This window comes from Heterocephalus glaber, unplaced genomic scaffold, assembly GCF_053883595.1.
Source record: "Heterocephalus glaber isolate CG9 unplaced genomic scaffold, H.glaber_assembly_v1.0 deba00000331, whole genome shotgun sequence".
Taxonomy (NCBI): Eukaryota; Metazoa; Chordata; class Mammalia; order Rodentia; family Bathyergidae; genus Heterocephalus; species Heterocephalus glaber.
Window position 1 is genome coordinate 67,414,947 of NW_028258142.1, and position 19,384 is coordinate 67,434,330.

At 42.9% G+C, this 19,384-nt stretch overlaps 1 protein-coding gene across 13 annotated transcripts in view; it reads left to right on the forward strand.

The window, feature by feature from the left end:
- The window catches only part of Cep192 (centrosomal protein 192), a 71,697-nt gene that overhangs the window by 17,061 nt on the left and 35,252 nt on the right, over positions 1 to 19,384 (forward strand). For 12 of the 13 annotated variants that reach the window (XM_087195179.1, XM_087195184.1, XM_087195173.1 and 9 more), the window contains 11 exons: positions 387 to 535; positions 1,456 to 1,588; positions 2,352 to 2,455; positions 4,066 to 4,414; positions 5,433 to 5,573; positions 8,172 to 8,236; positions 9,126 to 9,335; positions 12,100 to 12,226; positions 12,967 to 13,097; positions 17,748 to 18,564; positions 18,646 to 18,787. In XM_087195179.1, the coding sequence (XP_087051305.1) occupies positions 387 to 535; positions 1,456 to 1,588; positions 2,352 to 2,455; positions 4,066 to 4,414; positions 5,433 to 5,573; positions 8,172 to 8,236; positions 9,126 to 9,335; positions 12,100 to 12,226; positions 12,967 to 13,097; positions 17,748 to 18,564; positions 18,646 to 18,787 (2,368 nt within the window). The remainder of the gene's footprint in view (positions 1 to 386; positions 536 to 1,455; positions 1,589 to 2,351; positions 2,456 to 4,065; positions 4,415 to 5,432; positions 5,574 to 8,171; positions 8,237 to 9,125; positions 9,336 to 12,099; positions 12,227 to 12,966; positions 13,098 to 17,747; positions 18,565 to 18,645; positions 18,788 to 19,384) is intronic. The other variant, XM_087195181.1, reaches the window with a different exon arrangement.

Genomic DNA, 19,384 nt, shown 5'->3' on the forward strand with positions numbered 1-19,384 from the left:
AAACCACTGCCGTGTTGTCTTCTTCCTGCCTCCTTTCCCTCTTCCTGTGATAGGCTTCTTTGTCCTTTTCGACAGCGGTAACTATTCACATCTTCTGAACAGTCTGCCCTTCTTCCACTGATGTGTGATGCTGCACTTACTGCACCCAACACAATGTGCCAGGGTCTGTTTCCACCCTGCCCTCCTGGCACGGTCACTTAGTCTAGTGAGGGCTCATAACTCCCTGAAGTTACAGTCATTTCCCCACAGCAGATGCAAAAACACAATCGTACCATTCATTGACCTCATTGACCTATTTATGTCTTATCAGCCTTCTTGCTTAAAAATTATACATAGGTCTGTTCCTACTTTAAAGCCTGTCCTAATTTTTCTCCACTTTGCGATAGATGATGACATTAATGATGAAGAGTTTTATGATGATCATTTGGAGTCTTATTTTGAACAATTGGCAATTCCGGGAATGATTTATGAAGATCTGGAAGGACAGGAATCTCTAGAAAGAGATTTTAGGTTATCTACGAGAAGTCCTAGTCAGGTATGTTCCAATGTTTATGATATTTTTTAGAAATTTGACTTTATACTGTTGGTGTTACTGGATGTTAAAATTAAATCTTAAGCCCTTTGTTTCTTTAGATTCTATTTTTCCTTGCTGTGGATTGATAAGCAGAGCATGTATTTCCTACTTCTTATTTTCCCCTTGCCTATAGGAAATGAAAAAAGGATAGTACAGTAGACTTTATATACTTTATCTACATTAGCATTTTTTGTCCCTCAAGTATGTAGAAGTTGTAAACATTTTATGATAGTTTTCCTGTACAAAAGAACATTTTTCTGCATAATCACAGTTTTGTTATCTAGCTTTGATATAGTTTAAATTAACTCACAGGCCATACTCAAATTTCCCAGTTTTCCCCAAAATATTTTTAATTTTTATTTTTTATGATTCAGAATTCAATCAAAGATTATATCTGCCCGTGATGGTCATATTTCTTTATTCCTTTAATTTGGAATTCTTTCTCGACATTAAACAGTTTATACAGTTTAGGCTCTTTGATGTGTAGAATGACCCATAATCTAGACAAATCTGATTACTTTTTTCCCCTGGCTGGATTAGATAAACATTTTGGCAGGAATGCTTGTGGTACGCAGTGCTGCCGGGCGCCCCTGCTGGAGGGCCCTGCTCTGCTCCGCTCCACCTGAGTCCTCTGGGCAGACCCTCAAGCTCTGCTGAGCATCCTGTCCTCAGCAGCCCTTCCCGAGCTGGCTTTCCTTTACCCCTGAAGCCTTGTGGAAACAAGATGTCCACCCCTGGCCGCAGTGCTGATTCTTCTGCTCTTCTGTGTTTGTTACCTGGCAGCCCTCAGTGAGCAGACCTCCTCAAGGCCCACATTTCCCTCCTCAGTGTGTTTAATTTTAATTGAACAGATGGCTACAGCTAAGATGTTCTTTCAACAGGCAAATGAAAACAGCAGCTTAAGATGTAAAATTCAATCGGAAGATAACAGCACTCTGATTTCCCATGGCTCAGAACTTTCCAGAGCGACTCACAGAGAGACTGAGGAAAGCCGTGTTTGTTTATCTGGGACCAGTAAGTGTTCACATATGCTTCCTTTCTTCTATGTTTCATGTTTCCCTTTTGCTTGCTTTTTCTTCTTGCGCTAGGGATTGAACCCAGGAAGTGTTGTATTATATCCCCAGGCTGGCCATGAACTCGTATCATCCTGCCTTGGCCTCCTAAATAACCCTGACCCTTTTTTTTTTTTAATGCAAAATTCATTTCTTTCTTGATAGGATTTCATATATTAACTGTCTCTTCAAATCTTTAGACGGTCTAAAACTTCAAAAGAGCTGTTGATAATTCCTGAGTTCCATTTACCTCCTTGGTTAAATTTGCTTCTGTGGTTGTTATTTTTCTGTGTGCTATTGCAAATGAGATTGTTCTCTTTATTTTGTTTTTTTTGGTACCAGGGATCGAACTCGGGACCTTGTGCTTGCAAGGCAGGCAGTGGAACCACTGAGCTAAATTCCCGCCCTTGTTTTATTTTTAACATAGATTTTGAGTAAATTGCTATTAGAAATATTGCAGTATGTACAACTTGGGTTGAGTGTTAAGAATGGTTACATTCTGTGAAGACATTTGAGAATTAGAAACTAATTTTCTGCATGGCAGCAGTTTGCCATGTTTATGGTCTTTGGCCAGTGCTGCTTTTTTCATTTGCAATTTCCTAAATTTGTCATAGGAATGTTAAGTATTAGGTTTATATAAAATAATTGGACTGGCAAAAACCATTTATTACATTACTTTATGCCAAGTATGACATTGTGCCATTAATTTTTGTTTTGGTTTTCAGCTCATTATGTAGGTCCTGGAGATGGTAGGATGCTTGTAGACAGTGTGTTTCTGTTTTCCCCGAATACTTGCAGAGTCGAGAAGGGAAGGGCAGACCATACCAAAGTAAGTTTAGATTCATTTTCTTTAAATTTTCTATGAAAAGGAAAAAAGATTTTTGTGTTTCTATGATATGTTTCTTTAAAAGTAACAATTACTGTTGACTCCTGAAAAATACAGAAGAAATATAAAAATCACTACTGATAATGTTTGTATTTGTGTATAAATATGTTATTGCTAAGATTTTGTTAAATATATAATTGTGTATGTTTTCTTTAAACATTTAATGACTTGGATTTAGATTATTCATTTAAAAGGTTCTTTAGCCCAATATGTAGTCATTAAATAAAAAGCCAAACTAGTCATCTTTTACTTTGCTGAAATGTATTTCTCATTATTTCATCTTTTTATGTTAAGGACACCGCGTTTCTCCTAGGATTGACCTGTGGTGGTCATCTCTGACTGCCTGTTCATTACACTCTCCTTGGCAGCACTGTGCCCCAGGACTGTAGGCTGGCCTTTACTCTCTGGGGGAGCATGTGGTTCCTTACGGATGAGAGGCGGTCATTCCACTTTCAGTGCTCATGACTCTTGTGATGACCTCCTTGTTTCAAAATAATGTTGTGGTTTACAGGTGCTTGGGTTAGGACTTGAATATATCTTCTTGGGGGAACACAGTTCAAGACACTAAAGTGTCTTATTCAAAGATGTATCCATTAGGGAATATAAAACTATTGGCATTTTGTCCCATACCCTTACATCTAAAACTTTATCTTTTATATAATAATGTTGGCAAATCACACCAACTAATAAATGATGACACTAGGATTTGAACTTGTCTTTCTTACTGCAAAGCCAACATGCTTTCTCTTATATGGAACTCCCTGCTTTTAACTTTTGAAGCTGCTGCTGAGGCTGTTTTTGTTATTGCATGTCTCCTATGACAGTGAGGGCTGTTGTTACACCTCTTGTTGGCACTTCAGACCACGAGCAGCTGGATGTCTCAGACCAGTGAGCTTTTCCCCAGCAGTTGTTATTTTAGGAAAGAACCAGAAGTGCCATTTCAGACAGTGCTGGAGAGCATCATAGTTTTGAAGCACTGGCTTAATTTGCTGTCTGATAAAATAGTTACTGGCTCCTTAAGGGCATTGATAGTATCTGATATTTTACTCCTATTAAAAGATGTGAATAGGGCTGGGGATTTAGCTCAGTGGTTCCGGAGCCTGCCGCACAAGCGCAAGGTCCCAAGTTTGATCCCCGGTACCAAAAACAAACAAAAACAAAAAAGATGTGAATATTTGTGTTTTCAATGGCTTTTATTCTTCCCAGCTTTATGAGGCTGGTGGCCACACTAATGGGCTTAACCAATTGTAGAGACTTTATTGGTAACTATAAAAATTAAATGTGCAGTTGTCATCCCATAATGCAGTAGACAAAGAGAAACTACCTTGTCTTCTAAAGCTGATGTGTATATTTGCTGTGAGCCCATTTTAAAGTTAGATTTTGGTAAATTGTGTAATAATGGTTCTATATAGCCTAAAATACAGTAAAATACTGAATAGACTCTTCCTTCATATAATAAATGTCTTATATCAAGTGCATAATTTTCCCCATAAAATTTTAAAATGAGTTTTGACAAATACAATTTTTTGTTTCTCTGTTACTGATTTTTAAAGGAGTGTACGAGAGAGGATGTTCTGGTGCAGAGTCCTCGAGTTATCACTGCGAAACTTCACCCCATTTGCTTCCATGACATGGACGCTGGCAGAGGTGGTTCTGACCCGGCTGACTCTGTAGGACAGGGGGCAGAACCTGCTCAGTGGGCGTCAGACTCTGGAATGATTTTGCCCAAGGATGGGTGCTTAGAGGCTGAGTCTTCTGCAGTGCCTGGTCAGAAAAGTGTGGGCACAACATCTCTGAAGCATGCTGGTGACAATGGAACCAATTCCACTGATACCCTTTGGTCACCAACTTGTGAAAGGAGAACATGTCAGTGTTCTGAGTCCATGGACAAGAGTAAAGACCGTAAGGAAACTAGTTTATCTTTTCAAATAGGATTAAAGAAATATCTAAGATGTTTATCCATTTTGAATACGTATGTTTCTGTGGGGAACTTGCCATTCTTTCATACTGAAGTATTTAAATGTGAATTTTAAAGATTTTTAAAAATTTTTCATTCATTTACTTTTCCGGAACTGGGGATCAAACTCAGGACCTTACACTTGTCAGGCAGGTGCACTGCCACTGAGCGAAATCCCCGACCCAAGATTTTTAAATATTCTAGTATTGGAGAAGTGTTGCTCTGAAATAACACTCTTGGACAGAGACTCACTGCAAGGTCAGGTTGTCCTAATCTTACCTTTCGGCGTCGTAGTATCTTAGTTACTTTTTCATTGCTGAGACAAGATACCTGGCACTCACAAGTTAAAGGAGGAAAGTTTTATTTTAGCTCATAGTTTGTAGAGGTTTCAGGCCATGGTTGGCTCCAAGGCAGGGTGGCATGACAGAGGAGAAGCAGTCCATAGCAGGGCAGGCAGGGAGCAGCAGCAGTAGCAGCAGCAGCAGCGAGCCTTCCTTTTCCTTCTATCCCATCCAGGCTACAAGCCTATAGGTTGCTGCCACCCACAATCAGTGTGGGCCTTCCTGTTATTCACACCCAGAAATATGCTAAACCAGCCAGTGAACTAATTTTAGATATCACACACCCTTAATTCATATCCACACACTCTAGATCCAGCCGCCTTCGAAAAGCCCCACCTATGAGCACACAAGGCTTGGGGATCATCCGGATACAAGCCATGACACTTAGGCTTTTCTGTTTTCCCTCCCTCTCCAGTGTAGACTTCGCAAATAAGGCTGACTCACTGCCATCAGTGCGTTGCTTTTCTTTTGAGGAAATGGATTTTCCTTTTTCTAACTAGTTTTGGCAGACTTTAGTGCTATTGACAACTAAAGTCAACTTCATAAAATTATTTGAGAACATTTTATCATTTTAGTTGTTACATAGTTGTATCATTGGATGTTTTTGGAATTTATGTTTTAGAAACGAACCTCCCACAGAATGTGGTTTATCAAAATGAAGATGGCAGGTGGGTCACTGACCTTGCTTATTACACATCTTTTAATAATGAACAGGATTTAAAAGTGCCTCCGAATGACATGAATGAAGTCTTCAGATCTGGTTGTAAGTATGTGGGTAACCACTTATTGTACCACCTTCGTTGTTCCTGCTGATGTTGAGATGACTCTGTATGTACTGGTCAGCCACATCAGATCCCTTCTGGGATAGACTGTCTCCTGCAAGAGCCTCACTGGCTTTTAGAACGAAGGCTGGGGCCAGTCACTTGTGCTCATTTCCTTATGTAAGGCCAGTGAGCCGGACCAGTGCTCTCGCTTCTCATTAGGACCTTGGCACTGCAAGGTTAGATAGGACTTTAGGGTTAGTTGTTTCCTCTCAATATGCCATCCTGAGCAAAAGAAATGTTCTGGTGAAGATGCTAACAGATGTGGAAATAGTGGAAGAAAAGTGACAGGAAAGATAGAATCTCACAGGATGCAAGCCTCAAAGAAGCAGTGGGGTTTGCTGGCTGGTGTCGCCTCCACCAGTGGACACACTAGCTGGTCTGGGTCTGCAGACACAGTTTGTGGCCACAGCACTGCACCTTTGCCTGCGTACCTCAGCAGCTGGCACGGAGAGAGGTGCCCATTGGCCCACAGTGCCGCACTCATTCTCCGCAGGCCCGCAAGATGCCAAGGAGCGTCACTGCCTCCTGCACTCAGCATTGCAGAGGTAAAGCAGCCAAGTCACGACCTTAGGAGAGGAGGCACAAATACTTTAGAGGAGAAGTAACTTTTGCATGAGTAGATGGCAAAAGTGTTTCACAGAGCTACTTTGGAGGTAGAGTTTTAATGGCTAGTCTTTTGTGGGCATGAGAAATTCCAAACGCAAGGAAAAACTCAAAGGAAAGAGAATGAGCTTAGAAGGCTTGGGCATGTTTTGTGAAGGCATCTGGTCCAGTATGGCTGACACTTGGGCTACAGAGGGAAAGTTAGAAGAGACCAGAGGGCAGGGCAGGGCTGGGAGCAAGGGGTGGTTGGCTTCCAGGTCAGAGTTGAGGCTTGGGTTGCTAGTCGGCCTTGCTTTGTGAGCCTGGTAGTGGAGATCACATGAATGAAAGGGAAGAGTAAGTAGCTAATGAAAGACTGAAGTAGGACAGTGAAGCTTTGATGGCTGGCTTTCAGGAGATGGTAGAAAGGCAAGAGTGAGGTTGGTAGAGTTGGGAAAATGGCATTGCCATTTTGGAGAGATCAGAGGGAATTGTGGGTTTTGGGTGACTGTGGTTTGAGATGGAGGTATTCAGTGGTTGGATTCTGAAGGTAAGTTACTGTGAAGATGTGTTCAGTAGTGCCTTGATTTCAAAGGATCGTGAAGGTCCAGGGTGAACAGTGGATGTTGACTTTCTCATTCCAAGTCGTAAGCCTTGGGATTCCCTGGGTGTGGCGGGACAGTAGATTGACACTGGCGTTTTGGAAGCGACAGGCCAGCACCTTGGCAAGGCAAGCTACCTTAGCTTCATGTTCTTGACCCAGTGACTCCACACCTGAGTGTGTACCTGTGTATTCACCAACACACATGCACTGATTGTCTCTAGCAGCGCTCCTTACTAGCCCCAAACCAGAAACCTCCCACATTCCCATCAGCAGGTGACACAGCCACAGGGTGCTGCGGAGCAATGGGCATGAGACCCGTTCAGCTCCTTGCAGCAACAGGCCTGAATCATGTGGTTGTGTTGACTGAAATAGTGCACACTGGGAATACACAATATGTACTGCTGTCTGTGTGCAGGTTCGCATGCACACGCCTGTGGGGTAAGACTGGGGAGAGTGGTAGTCGGAGGCATTGTGAGAGCCTGTTGGTGCTGGGTGTGTTAACGTTTGTGGATCTGAGGTGTTGGCTGTGCAGATGCATTCAGGTTGTCAGCCTGATGGCTGATGGTGCCCGGTGAAATTTCATGTGTGTTCGTGGGCAAGCACCTACACTCAGGTGTACCACACTCTTAAAAGCTATCAGTTGGGCCAGGGATTTAGCTCAGTGGTTCCACTGCCTGCCTCGCAAGTGCAAGGTCCCGAGTTTGATCCCTGGTACCAAAAAAAAAAAAAAAAGCTAACAATAAACTGGGTGGTGGTGCGTGCCTATAATCCCAGCACTCTGGGAGGCCGAGGCAGGAGGATTATAAGTTCAAGCCTAGTCTGGGCAACTTAGCATCTTAGTGAGACCCTGTCTTGGAAATAACAAATAAAGGGCTGGGGGTTCACCCTAGTGTGAAGGCCCAGAATTCAGTCCCCAGTATTGAAAACAAAAAAAGCTAAAGTCCCTCTTTTGACTGGGGTCTTCCAGGGAGGGAATGGGGATGTCACTGTGTTGTCCAGGCTGGCCTTGTACTCCTGGCCTCAAGCAACCCTCCTGCCTCAGCCTCCTGAGTAGGTGGGACTATGCACATGTGCCACTGTACCTGGCTTAACTGGAATCTTCTAAAAATAAAAAAAGCTTATTATGTTTTAAAGCCCCTTTAACAAATTAGTAAGTATAAAATCAACTACAATGTACTCATTAGCAAAGTCTGACAACCACAGACTTACGTATTTGGTACAGATGTGTAGGTCTCATGAGTGAATGTTTTCACGTCATTTTAAAGCTTGTGTTTCCTTAGAATGTCATTTTCCTGGATAGCTAAGTTTTGTGCACTAGCATAGTGTAATTATATAAACTTCTTTTTTAAAGCTGAAGTATTGGATTTGATTGCAAAAGATGAAGAAGAATTTAATAAAGAGCATCAGTTTATACAGGTTTGTAATTATTTGCTTTAACCAAAGTCTGAAATTTTTCTTGTATTAATTTCAACATAGGCAAAATGTTCATTTCTCTCTGCTAGTTTAGAATTATTTCTTATTTTTCACATTACAACAACTTGTGGCTTTCTCTTCTAAATTATTGATTGAAAAATACTGGCATACCTAAATGTATCTTTGGGCTGGTGCTGTAGCTCAGTGGTATAGCACTTGGCCAGCATGAATGAAGCCCTGGGTTTGATCCCAGAACTGCAAAAATGAAGTGAAATGAAATGAATCTTTATTTTTTTTTGGTGCCTGGGATTGAACTCGGGTCCTTGCGGTTGCAAGGCAGGCGGCAAAACCATTGAGGTAAATCCCCGACCCCTATGAAATGAATCTTTAGTTCACTTTATAATAGGTATTTCCCATTTTACCAACTTATTTCTTTTGAATATTTCCATAGTTTTAAACATTTATTTTAAAATAAACTAACCCTGTTTTGTTGCTGTTGTCGTTGTTTTGGTAACAGGGATCGAACTCACAACCTTGTGGTTGCCAGGCAGGTGCTGCACCACTGAGCTACATCCCTGGCCCTGAGCTAACCCTGTTTTTAGTGAGGATGTGTGCTTTTAAAGGTTCTTTGTGACCATCAGGGTTTGATTGAGTACTGAAGTGTATTAAGACAGTGCATATTATAACTCAGGTATTAAAAAATGAGTTATTCTGTAGCTTTTGTAGCTATTTATATCTAAATTTGTCCAAATATTTTGCCCAACATTTTATAAGTTAATTTTCCAGTTTTCTTTTTTGTGTGTGTGTGAAAGTTAAAATTTCACATATTAGAAGAACAGAAAGTATGCCTGCTGGGAGGGGAAAAAGAAAGAAGTAACAACTCTCTTTCTAGGAAGAAAACATAGATGCTCAGAACATTTCAGCTGCCCTAGGCGATACGTCGTGGGCAGCTACAATTAATTATAATCTGTTGAGGAAATCAGTCAGCACATCAGATCTGGACAAAGATGATGCTAGTTATCTACGGCTGTCCTTAGGAGAGTTCTTTGCTCAAAGGTCTGAAGCTCTTGGTTGCCTTGGTGGTGGTAACAATGTGAAAAGAGTGAGTATGAAAAGTATTAGAGGTGGGTAGAGTTACTGATGTCTTAGTCATTTTGTGCTGCTGTATTAAAATACCTGAGGCTGGTTAAGTTGTAAAAAAGAGGTTATTTTGGCTAACCACTCTGGAGGCCAGGCCCAGGATGTGACTGCCACAGTTGGTCAGCTTCTGATCGGGCTGGAGCTGCTGCAGAAAGGCTACGTGTGGAAGGGAGGAGACTGAGTTCCTTTAGAACAGTGCCTTCTTGGTCACTAACCCACTCTCTCAGGATGGAATTAATCCCCTCATGAGGGCAGATTTCTCGTGCTCCCAAAGGCTGTAGAACCCCTGGCACCTCTTGACACCAGGTTTCAATGTGACTTTTGGGGAGAGCTTTCAACGAGCAGTAATCATGCCTTGAATAAACCTCTCTGGCTGTGGTCCTGCCACTGCTCAGCATGAGTTTTGGGGACAAACCATGTGCTCAGACCCAAGTGTGGGTTTGAGTTTCGGTGTTAGGGTGGGAAGACTGGAACTGTAACAGTGAAGCAGGCAGAATAAGGGACACAGTAGGATTGTGCTTAATAGCTTAGGTTCTTCCTTTTGTCTTGTGCTGGGGATTGAATCCAAGGCTTCAGATGCTAGGCAAGAAATTTCCAAGTTCGACCACTGGGCTATAGCCCCCCCAAGCCCTTTTTATTTTATTCTGAGACAGTCTTAAGTTTTCCAGGCTAGCCTTGAATTTGCAAACTGTACTCAGCCAAAAGCTTATGTTTATGTTTTTTGGTTTTTTGCACTACTGAGGATTAAAGGCAGTGCCTTCCACTGTTTTATCCCAGTCCTTTTTTAAATTTCCTTTTGAGACAGGGTCCCTTTCCAAGTTGCTCAGATTGGGCTTGAATTTGCAGTCTTCTTTTCTCAGCCTCCTGAGTAGCTGGGATTATAGGTGTGCACTTGCGGGAAAGCTCAGGCTTTATAGTCAGTCTGACCTGACTCTGGTACTAGCTGTGCCTTTTCATACGACATTGAGCAAGTGAACTCTTCTCTACCTTAATGTCCCCATTTCTGAAGGGAAGGGCTATTTTATAGGGCAGTGGTGGTGAACCTGTGGCATGTGTGCTGCAGTGGGCTGTTTGTCTCATTGAAAGGTCTAAAAGCTTTGCCATCCGTTACCGGGTGCTGTAAGATTTGGGTATGATGGGGTTTGTAAGGCATTTAGCACCAACTGTAGCGTTTGTTTTTCGGTGTCACATGGTTGGTTGGTGGTGCTGATGTGCAGCCTGGGCCTTGCACACGCTCCGTAAGTGGTGTACCACCGGAGCAGGGTGCTGAGAAGGAGAGTAGAGCCTCAAAGGCAGACAGAGCCATCGTTTGGGTCTGGCCAGGTGGGCAGGTAGGATCAGGATGGCTGGGCACGCGGGCTTCCTGTAGGAGCTGGGCTGAACCTTAGGTGAATGGGCAGGAAAGTGCTGCATGGCACGAGCAGCCTTCTCCTGCCTGGGGGCCTCTCCAGGCCCAGCCCATGCTGCCAACTCTGCCGGGGCTGGGTGGAGAGGGCCAGAGGCTGGAGGAAGAACAGCAGCAGGCGAAGGCTGTGAAAGGAGAGGGCTGTGGAGGCTGGGTCTGGGCCGATGTGCAGACATAGAGCTCAGCTGCTGGTGACTCCACAGAGGAAAGCAGTGTCTGGGGGAGAGCAGTTGTCAAGCCTAGATTTCACAGATTATAACCATGAAACAATAGATGTAGTGTTGGTAATCGCTAGTTGTTAGTTCATTAACAGAACCACTTTCTATCTGCTATGTCCCTGTCTTATCTGTGCATTAATTGAAAAATGGAAATAAATACCTCAGAGAGGCAAATTTTTCTGCCTAGATTGGTTGGGATTTTTGAGATTGCGAGAGAAGTTGAAGAGTAACTGAGTCCCTTCTTAAATAAATGGATAAACAAAGCACTGGAGCCGGGCATGACGGTGCACACTTGTAATTCTAGCCTGGGGAGGCTAAGGCAGGAGGTCACCGCAAGTTCAAGGCTAACCTGGGCTACACAGCTTGTTCAAGGCCAGCCTGGACTGCATAGTAAGACCTTCCCCCAGCAAAGAACAAAGTGCTGGATCGTGGAAAACTAGATCTGTTACTTAGCATTTTAATTCTGATATTAGCTAAGAAATTTTGCATGCATTCAAGTTACTAGATCAAAGGAAGAAATTCCCAGGGGAAGATCAATAAAATATTGAGTATGTTTAATGAATTCACAGTTTAGACCTAGCATGTGAAAGTTGTGTAAGAAACATGAGTAGGAATCCATGTGCTTTCGTAAGCTCTTTGAGCATAACTCCTTCTGAAACTTTCAGGCAAGTTGTAGGAACACAAGTAATCTTAGCATGTGTTTGGGGTGTATTTAGTCTGTAGAAGACATCACTACACTGTAAGTCCTAGGTGACAGGAGTGCTTTTCTTTTTTCTCATTGATGCGTTACTGATGATCAGAACTTACAGTAGGTCCAGGTTAACAGTTGAAGGGATAAAGTGTCATTTTTGCTATTTTAATTGGGATTTCTTAGTAAAGGTAACTTACTTGGTAATATTAATTTTAATAATGGAAAGACAGCTAGCATTAAGGAAATAAAAGGTTCTGTTTCAACATTTACGATCATCTCTACTGGCAGTTAAGTGGGAAGAACAGTTTTGTTGAAATCATTTAGCTGTGTTACCGTTGTTAGCTAAAATCATGTAGACTATTGCACAACAGCTGAAAATGAAGGAAGTAATTCATGTTTACTTATTTTGTAGCCATCATTTGGTTATTTTATTAGCTCACCTGAAAAGAGTGAACCTATTGCTTTAATCAGAAAGTCTGAGGTGTCGAGAAGTAATTTGGAAAAGGAAATGGCTCATCTGAACTCTAATCTGTCTTCAGGTAACGGACTGAAAGTTTTTAGAGAACCTTCTTTTTTTTAACTTGTAACAGTCATTTTGCAGTGTTGTTCTTTATGAGTGAAATGTATGTACTACTTTGTAATTTTTCAGTACTGTTTAGATTTCAATATTCTTTATGGATTTCAGTCTAAAGTAGAAACAAGTCAGCCATAACCCAACTCAAATGCTTTCGTAAAAAATGAAACTAAATGAGATAATTTCAGATGCTCTAGTTAACTGCGGTCTATTAAGTTTCCAAGTTAATGAATAATAGATATTGTGTTTGCTACTTAGATAGACTTGTAGTTAAACATATGTTTTGGAATTGAGATCATGATATATCTATTAAATGTGACATCTATTAAAAGTACTTTAAGCCGGATTTCCCTGGCCAACTTTTAAGTACTTTTAAGCAGCTCTGTGTGCAAACAGTGTCCTTGCTATGTGTGTGGGCTGTGCACGACTTGGTGCTCTGCGTAAAGAGCGCATGCCCCAGCAGTGAGAGGCATGCTTGGCGCTCTGTCATCAGGAACAAGTCCTCACTCTCAGCCCTGTGTGGAACAGGGGTGGTAAAACCGTGCAGTGAGTGTGTCAGCAGCTGGGAGGCAGAGAACGGAGCCCGCAGGCGAGATCCCCTTTGCCCAGCACAGCTGACGTGGGGTGCTAAGAGCCCGCCCGGCAGGCCGGTGGTGTCTAAGGGTCAGCGCGCACTTGCAAGCTGAGTATCATCTCTTCCGGCAGGAGATTTAAACGAGCAATCCCAGGCACAGCTGAGCAAAGGGCCCGTCACCCTGCAGGTGGACGCCCTGGAGAGCCCTTCTGAAGTGGACGAGAATGATGAGACGCTGACTGCCGACCAGGGGCAGACAGAGGTAGCCTTTCCCTACGGAACCTAAGATTGTTTCTTGTGATTGTTCTTGGATGAGAGGAAACAAGGTCCCTGTGAAAAACACGTACTGTTTCTCACGTCTTCCATTTTCCTGGCTTCAGTCTTGTTTTTGTAGTCCCGGGGATTGAACCTGGGCCTCTTGCGCGTGCAGCAGATGCTCTACCACTGAGCTACATGCACGGCCCTTCAGTTTTGTTACAAGTACCTTTTTTTCTTTGCAGTACTGTGATTTAGCCCACGTTCTTTGCACTGAGCATCCTTGGCCTTTTTTTAGTTTTTGTTTTGAGGCAGGGTCTCACTGAGCTGTTATGTTGCCCAGGCTGGGCTGGAACATACAAACTTCCTGCCTCAGCCTCCCACACTGCTGGGATACAGGTGTGTGCCACCATGCCCAGCTTCAAATGTCTTTTAAATTAAAAAAAAATTTTTCCCATCAATTTTTTTTTTTTTGGTACTGGGGATCGAACTCAGGACCTTGCGCTTACGACGCAGGCAGTGGTGGCACCACTGAGCTAAAACCCTGGCCTCATCAATTTTTAGTATACATAAAGGAGTTTATAAAACAAACTTACAGTTACTGAGTGGATTGTCCCAACTTACTTTCTACTTTGTATGAGTTTAATTTGCTGTTTTTCCAACTTCTTGAGATGAATGCCTAGCTCACTGATTTTTCTGCCTTGCTTTCTTAATAGCATCTAATGGAATAAATTTCCCTGAACGCGAGCTTTTCCTTTCATCTTATCTTTTTTTTTAAAATGATTTCTCCCATTTCTACTTGTTTATTATTTATTTATTTATTTTTTTGGTACCGGGGATCAAACTGGGGTCCTTGTGCTTGCCCAGCAGGCGGCGAAACCACTGAGCTAAATCCCTGGCCCTCATCTTATCTTTTGACACGTCATAGTTTCATTATCAGTTCTGTTCAATATATTTTCTAATTCCTTAAGTCCATGACGTGTCTTTGTTTGTTTGTTTTGGGGGTGTTTTGTTTTGTTTGTTGACAGTACTGGGGCTTGAACCAGGGCTTTCACACTGAGGTACTTCCTCTGCCCTTTTTAGTTTATTTTGAAACAGGGTCTCCCTGAAGTGCTAAATTGCCCAGGCTGGACTCGACCTTGCAGTCCTTCTGCCTTAGTCTTCCAGAGTGCTGAGATTACAGGCCTGCAGCACCCTGCCCAGCTTCTTAAGCCTGCCACTTTTTGTTTGTTTTTAAGTGTATTACTTACTTTCCCAGCACGTAGGAGCTTTTCCAGTTTTTAAAGTGTTGACGGTAGCCCAGTTGTACTGTAGTTAGGAGTTTTGGTTGTGGTCCTGTGAAATGTGTTAGATGTGGTGCATGGATCAGTGTGTGCCGAAAATGTCGCTGTGCATTTGAAGGGAACACCTTTCGTGGCTGCTGGCTGCATGTCTGTGTGTTTCATCCAGGTGAGATTGATAAAGTAGGGTGCTCAGTCTGCCTTAAAATCTCGAGCTGTTCTGTTAGCTGTTCAGGGCCTGCCGCCTGCCACTGTGAGGTGTATTTGTCTGTTAACTGCTATGCCGCTATCTGTGTCTGCTGTGAACTTTTCAGAGCTATATTTTTAGGTCCATACAAATTAAAATTATTTTCAGGTGAGTCAGGTCTTTTCCTGCTGTGCCTGACCCCTGTCTAGTACTGTACTACTTTTTGCCTACATCTAGCATAGTTAACACCAGATTTCTGTGGTTAATATAGCATGCCATATTTTTCCCATTACTTTACTTTTAATCTTTTTATATCCTGATATTTTAGATGCTTCTCTTTGAAGGACATAGAGGTGGATTTTGTTTTTCAGCTATTCTCACACTCTGTGTAGGCCAGGGATTTAGCTCAGTGGTTTTGCCGCCTGCTGTGCAGGCACAAGGACCTGAGTTCAGTCTCCAGTACCAAAAAAAGATACACTCTGTCTTTCTAATTTCTTTAACAGAATTATCAGTACATGGGAATTTGAATATACTCTCTTTATTTGATGTTTCACCTAGACTTCCTTTTTCTTTTGACATTCTTTTGCATTATTTTCTATTGTACTTCTAATCAGAAAGCAAATATTATATGCACACTTTTTTTCATGTTTGTTGTACTGATTACCCAAGAAATTTTAACCTGTCTTTTTTGGTTTATTAATGTTTAGTAAACTTGTATTTTTGTCACTTTTTGAAAACCTCTTATTGGACATTATTATAAGGATCATAAAATACTCAGCTTATTCTACTTTAGAGTTAAAAGGTACTATTGCTTCATGTCTTATTTATCTTGTGTTTAGATGCCATGCTGTAGTTCAGTGAAGATTACCATTACCTACAAACAATATGGCCTTCCAGCTGAGGTTAATTTTATTCTGCTTAAAGAGTACCTTTCTATTTCTTCTAGTAGAAGTCTGCTGATAATAAATTTTCTAAAAATGTCTCCATTTCCTCATCATTCTTGGATTGTATTTTATTGTTATTATTATTATTTTTTTTTTTGGTACCGGGGATTGAACTTGGGTCCTTGGACTTGCAAGGCAGGTGGTGGAACCACTGAGCTAAATCCCTGGCCCTTCTTGGATTATATTTTTACTTGGCATAAAATTCTAGCTTAGAAACAACTTTTAGCTCTTTGCATTACTATTTTACATAATTTCATTTTAAAAGTTTGCTGACACAGTTTTACTGATATTTCAGTAAAGATAATGTGTCTTGTCTCAGGCAGCTTTAAAAAGTTTTTCTTTATTTTTATCCATATTCCTGTAATATACTCAGGTAGCCTATTTTACCCTGTCATTCATAGGAACATCGTTGAAATAACTCCAGGCCCAGGGAGAAGGTGTGTTGCGGCCTGAATGTGTTTGCTTCTGACAGGCCAGGGATACAAGTGACCTCAGATCTGAGGCTTATGTTGTTGGGACCGCGCTGACTGGTCTGAGTCGGCCCTGATGGGGCCAGTCCAGGGGCGCTTACCCTGCCACGAGGGCGTGTCCAGCCCATAGCCTGCTTTTTTGTTGTTATGACAAAAATATATACATTTTTAAACAGGAGGCGTCTGTGTTTTTATTTATTTATTTGATTTATTATTTTTGGTGCCGGGGATCAAACACCAGACCTTGTGCTTGTGAAGCAGGCGGCGGAACCACTGAGCTAAATCCCCAGCCCTGACAAAAACATTTTTTTTTTTTCCGGTACCGGGGATCGAACTCAGGTCCTTGTGCTGACAAAATCATTTTTAAAGGGAGTTCTACTTACCTATGAGTGTGGCAACTGTAGTGCATATTGGATACGTTGCCCAAGACTATCCCTCTTCACTGAAAACACAAGGTGTGCCACCGGTTGAACATGCCTGGATGGAGCCCCCCGAAGTCTCATCCTGAGGCGTGTGTGTTTTACTCGGTCGCACACCCCCGTCACTCCCCAGCCCCGGTCACCAGCAGATTGGGAACTCCCTTTCATTCCCCATCCCAGGAGAACAGCCATCTCACGGTCCTGAAGCAGCAGTGACCCTGGGAGAAGCATTCCGGTGTTGGGCCTGCCTCTCTGAATTACTGGATTTCTTGTCTTAGATTCTGGCCTTGTGTGGTCTTTTTCTTTTGAACACCTCATAAAGCCTTTCTTAGCTCTAAGAAGTCTTTTTTAATATACTGTCCAGTCCTGGTTGTTCTCACCAGGAGATTGTGTTACCTATTCTACTGGTGGAGACAAAAGTCTTAGAATTGTACTTTTTTGTTAAATAGTTTCATAGTTCTTTGCTTTTGGGCCCATTACAATTTTCTTTTTGGTACGGGGGATCGAACTCAGGACCATGCCGTTTTGAGGCAGGTGCCAGAACCACTGAGCTAGATCCCCAGCCCAATTCCCATTTCAGTTTTTTATCGATGGTTCTTATTTATGTCTTGCTTATAAATAATTTTTTTTTTTTGGTACTGGGGATTGAACTTGGGTCCTTGTGCCTGCGAGGCAGGCAGCGGAACCACTGAGCTAAATCCCCAACCGCTTATAAATAATTTGAACAGCTGAATGAAATTGCCAAGAATTGTACTTTAAATAGGGGCTCAAAGGCTTATCTGTCTCAGTATTTGAATTTTTGATTCCTTATTATTTTCTGATTCAATTTTAGCATTGCTTTAAATCATGCGGCTTTTTAAAAATGAAATTTGTGAATTGCATGGTGCTATATGGTTAAAGTTGGTAACAGGTGTCTTTTTTGCTAGTCTGTGCACTGATTTGCCACTGGGGTACCTGGGTCTGTGTGGCTGAAGTTTGCGGGAGACGCCATAGCTGACTTGCCGCTGGTTTTTGCTGTTGCTGGAGCTCGTGCTGTTAGTGTTTCTGCAGTGGTCACCTCTCACCTGCAGGTTCACTCTGCGTCCTCATATAAATGGAAAATTGTAATAGAGAAACAGACTTCCTGTATCTTTATTATAGTGCATTATGATTGCTCTATTTCTTATCTACTGTCATTGATGTCTTGCCATGCCAAATGTACAGTTCAGCTTTATTCTAGTATGTCTGAAAAATACGCTGTGTGTTGGGGAGGGTTCAGGGCCACCCAGGGGGGCTCTTCTGTAAGTAAAGCTTGCACCCACGTGCACATTCCGTGAAAGTGGCGTGAGTTTTCTGATGTACACTTTCTGATTTCTAGGACACGTTCTTCAGGAATAACAAACTCCAGGAACGCAAAGAGGAGCCGGCCGACCATGGTGATTCAGTGCTCAGGATCAGCACCATCGCCTCAGCCATCGCAGACGCCTCAGTCAGCACTGATCCCTCCCAGTTTGCCACCATGATGAAGGCCCTGAGAAACAGAGCCAGAGGCGGGGCGGCTTGGGAGCTCGGGGAGCGTGTGTACTGTGCTGAGTTGTTCCGTCGCTCACCCGGTGACTTGGAGAGGAGTGATGGCTTCGGTGCCTTTGATATGGAGAAGTACCTCACAAAAACAGAAGTCAGTAGGTGTGAAGCTGGCTTAGAAAGCATGTCAGGAGCTAGCCCGTTGGACGTTTGGAATTTATCTTTGCCCGAAGAACAGACTATTCCGGGTACCCACACGGTCAGCTCTTGTGCTACCAGTGTGAGTGTGCAGGAACCAGGAGAAAAAGCGGCAGCTGCCTTTTATGGTGGAAATGGAGAGAGTGAGAATCAGGACTCCTTCAGAACCACAGACTCTTCAAATTCTGCTCTTACAGATCGGAGGGAGAACGAGCGTGCAGCAGTGGACAGGCAGACGCCCGCCTTTGACAGCGCTTCACCAGACACTGGTTACGGTGCGAAAGCTGCCTCAGTGTCCACTCTGGCACCGAGCATTTACGCCTCGGTTACGAGCCCCACAGGAACACCCCTTTGCCTCGTGGAGGCGTGTGAAGAAACACAAAATCGGAGGCAAAAAGAGGGTGACAGCAAAACAAGCAGCGGTGACACACACGTGACTTTTGAAAAACATTGCGTCTCGCCCAGAAGTGTTGGTAAGTGTGAGTAATTGCCTGCGTCCACAGACCTGCACAGAGTGTTTTCTGTTCTCACTGGAAAATGTGCCTTCCCGGCAGGCTTGAGGAACACCTCTCCTGAGCGTGGCAGGGCTGGCCTGGAGGAGCAGGAGCAGGAGCAGGAGCAGGAGAGCTTCCGGCCCTCCACTCCCCCACTCAGCCACTCTTCACCCAGCGAAGGCTGCAGGGCAAGTCTGTCGGGGTGCGTGCTCTCCCGTGATGCAGTGTGTGCTGTGTAGAAAAGCTAGAAAGAAGCTTAAAAGACAAAAAGTGCTCAGTCTTAGGGTCATTTCTCAAAGGTAACCATTGTAAACATTTTGTGAATTTATGTTTTTCTTGTGCAGATTTTTGTACCCTGCTATTTTGAGGAAAGTTTTTTGAGGGGGTCACATTTTCTTGTCTCCATTTGTTAGAAACACACTTGCAAGTGTTTTGATACCATTTAATTTCTAAGTCCAAGATTCAAATTTGAGTTTTCTCTGTGTGTGGATTGCCTAGGTGAACATTCTGAACTCTGGAAAAAAAAAAAAAAGTTGATGTAAAATCAAGCCAAGTTAAGAACTGAATTAAATAGAATAGTGTTCAGTAGATGAGGAAACTATCTCCAAAAACAGTGTGACCTTATTTCCTGGCCGTGTGCTCTTCTGCTCTGTGATGGTGCTTTTCACCTCTCTTCCCGTGTCCGGGCCGAAAGCCCTAGGACAGGTGCTGCAGAACAGGATAAGGTAGAAATAATGTGCGTGTGCACATGCATGTGTAACACGCATGCACATGCTACAGGGATGTGGGAGTCTCAGAT